Source organism: Phalangium opilio, unplaced genomic scaffold, assembly GCF_054372755.1.
Source record: "Phalangium opilio isolate 3A_F unplaced genomic scaffold, DU_Popi_V2 ptg000039l_1, whole genome shotgun sequence".
NCBI lineage: Eukaryota > Metazoa > Arthropoda > Arachnida > Opiliones > Phalangiidae > Phalangium > Phalangium opilio.
Genome location: NW_028324162.1, coordinates 786464 through 789159, shown reverse-complemented (window position 1 = coordinate 789159; position 2696 = coordinate 786464). Strand labels below are relative to the sequence as shown.

General features: G+C 35.3%; 1 protein-coding gene across 1 annotated transcript; it reads right to left on the bottom strand.

The window, feature by feature from the left end:
- Nucleotides 1–1116: 1116 nt before the first annotated feature.
- On the bottom strand, nt 1117–2359 carry LOC149680963 (P2X purinoceptor 7-like). Its single transcript, XM_089834522.1, has 3 exons — nt 2211–2359; nt 1867–2076; nt 1117–1363 (listed from the first exon to the last, which is right to left on the bottom strand). The coding sequence occupies exons 1-3, from the start codon at nt 2357–2359 to the stop codon at nt 1207–1209; spliced, it is 516 nt and encodes a 171-aa protein (XP_089690648.1). The 3' UTR covers nt 1117–1206.
- Between the last annotated feature and the right edge of the window lie 337 nt (nt 2360–2696).

Sequence of the window (2696 nt, the reverse complement as noted above, 5' to 3'; positions counted from 1 at the left end):
GCCTGTATTTTAAGACAAATGCCAAGCAGTGCCTCGAGTTGTTGAGATGCTTTACTTTAAAACGTATGCTTGAATTGGAAAAACATCGAAAGGAAAACATCTTAGCCAATTTTAATGAATCAATAAGAAATTCAGCCTCGTCTGAACGATACGAGACCCTCCTTGGTAAAGATTTCGCGGCAAACATCCTAACAAACTATTTAACGAAGAAAGTTTTGGTAGTGATAAACAATGCTATACTGGGTTGGCTAGTTTTCCCCAGGTCCGCGCACCATGGTTAAAACCGGTTAAAACCGTCCTGGGAAAAACCAATTTTTCCCAGTTTTTTTTTGGGTTTTTAAATAAAACAAGAATAATGTAGAGTTTGCAAGATGCACTTTTTAATTTTTTTTATACAAATTACCAATTGGGATTCATGCTTCCCTTTAACGATGTAACAAAAAACCAACTTGGCAGCTTTTTCAACACCTAACCGATTTCTTAGTTTATTTTGGATAAAACTAAAGTTGGAAAAATTAAGAGAAGCGCGTTTTAGACTTCTAGTTCTACTTTCATTTCTAGAAAAATTTATCTCTACCAGGGCTCTCTCTCCTCTCAGGCTCTACTATGGATGGTGCCCTCCATTGAATGAGTACCAGTCTAGCAGAGCAGGATGCGCGGCGCGCCGCATAGGAAATATTTTTATTAAAATTATTAAAATTAAGTGTCAATAAATTAATTTTAATTTTAAATGAACTCTCAATATGGTTAATAGTAATAGATCAGGTCTGTGATGCCTCATGTCTGTGTTTTAAGGTAGTTTTGAAAGATTTTCCCGCCATAAATGGTTTTGACCGGTTTTATCTTTAATAATAATAATTCTATTCCTGAAGATTATATAGACAAACTTTTAGAAGAAACTGTAACCACCTTTTCAACCGCAACAACGATTGCCAGCTTAATTCCACCTAGTCTATCACCTGGCACTTTGTCACAAAAACACTCTGAAGGTGTGGTTAAAACCGATATTATTGAACAACACAAAAGCCGCTTTGCCAAATAAGATATTAAAAAACTTGACAAAAATTGTTTTAGTGGCACAAATTCTTCATTATCCTTATAAATAACAAAATGTCATTTTCGCTGTGAAATCACTTTAATTAAAATTTAACATTGTTATAAACATACATAAGTCTCAATTTATAAATTATTTTACATTTTACACATTTATTCATTGTAGTTTTTAAAACCGACATATACATCATCAGGAAATTCTTGCCGTATTTTATTGACCACACAGCTCGGAAGAACCTTTCTCGTGTGCCAAGGAAGTTTACGCCAAATGGCACTTGCAAATTGTCTATAAGCAATGTATCTAAAACGGCTGAGAAAGTTAATTGGAAGCTATTATTTTTACTTTCAAATTCACATCAGATGATTTCAAAATGAAACAAGCCTATAGGGAGCTAACAACTGGCTAGGGGGAAGAGATAGTCTGACGTCACGCAGCCCCTCTCTGGTTGGCATTTTTGCGCGTAGAATACGGTTTCCAACCGTTAGGGAGGATGAAACTCCAGTAAGAGATAGAAGGGTGTGACGTTTCAGGGTCAGAACTGTTAGCTCCCTATGGGTCAAGAAGCTGAAACATCACCCCCCCCAACGTTTCAACTCTAAGCCTGTTAAAATCGTATCTTTTTCCCACCTATGTAATTCCAAAATGTTTCGTTGAGGAAATAACATTTCTTTCGAACATAATAACCCTATTAAAAACAAACCTAAAGCCCAAAGAAATTATATTCCACCGAGAGCACACTATATCATTGACCTATAGTTTCCAAAAGCTAATAATCTTAGATAAAATTTATTTATGCAGGAGTAAATATTTACCTTGGAGAATAATCATGTTCTTCATTTGTTTCAGCAACATATCGAACTATGGCTGTATCCAGCACATAATAATCCAGGCATACGCGATGGAAAAATTCATGTAACGTTGCACAAACGTTGTCACCAAGCTTCGCTTGGATTCTTGCAACTTCTTTGCAACATAAGCTCTCTCTCCCCGTCTCCATTGCTTTACATTCACCACACGTGCACCTGTAAATAAGTTTAGTTCATGTTCATAAACCCTAGAAAACTGACCCTAACAAACATAACATAGCAGCAAGTACAGCCTTCTGGCTTGGCTATAGTGTTAAGCCTTGGTAAGAAATGTCAAACAAAAAACTTACCAATCTGTGTTTCCAATTCGATTTTCATTTATATCAATATTTACTTCCACATCATTTCCTTCGTCGTTAAATTGACCGACGTAATCTTGCAATAAAGGCTCAAAAGCATAGGCTTCTGGCATTTGTTGCTCTTCTTCTTCTTCTAACATTTTCAAAGCAGAGCAGATAGCAGAAACAAGGGAGAAACGCGAGTTTTTTCCAGATTTACTTCTACCGAGTAGTATTGAGTTCTGATTGGTCGCGAGGTGACGATAGTGCTCATTGGTCGCGTACCGAATTCAATTTTGAAATGCATTAGACCCATAGATTTTTGTAGCAGACGAAAGTTTGTCTTTTAAAAAGGTTTTTTTAAGCATTTTCAAGGTTTTAAAAAAATTTCTAAAAATTTCAATATTAGTTTTTCATACCATAGAATCAAAAAATACCAAAATCTAAAATTCTTTAAGGCAGCTTTCTTTTATCCTTTAATGTTAAATTGTTAAAACA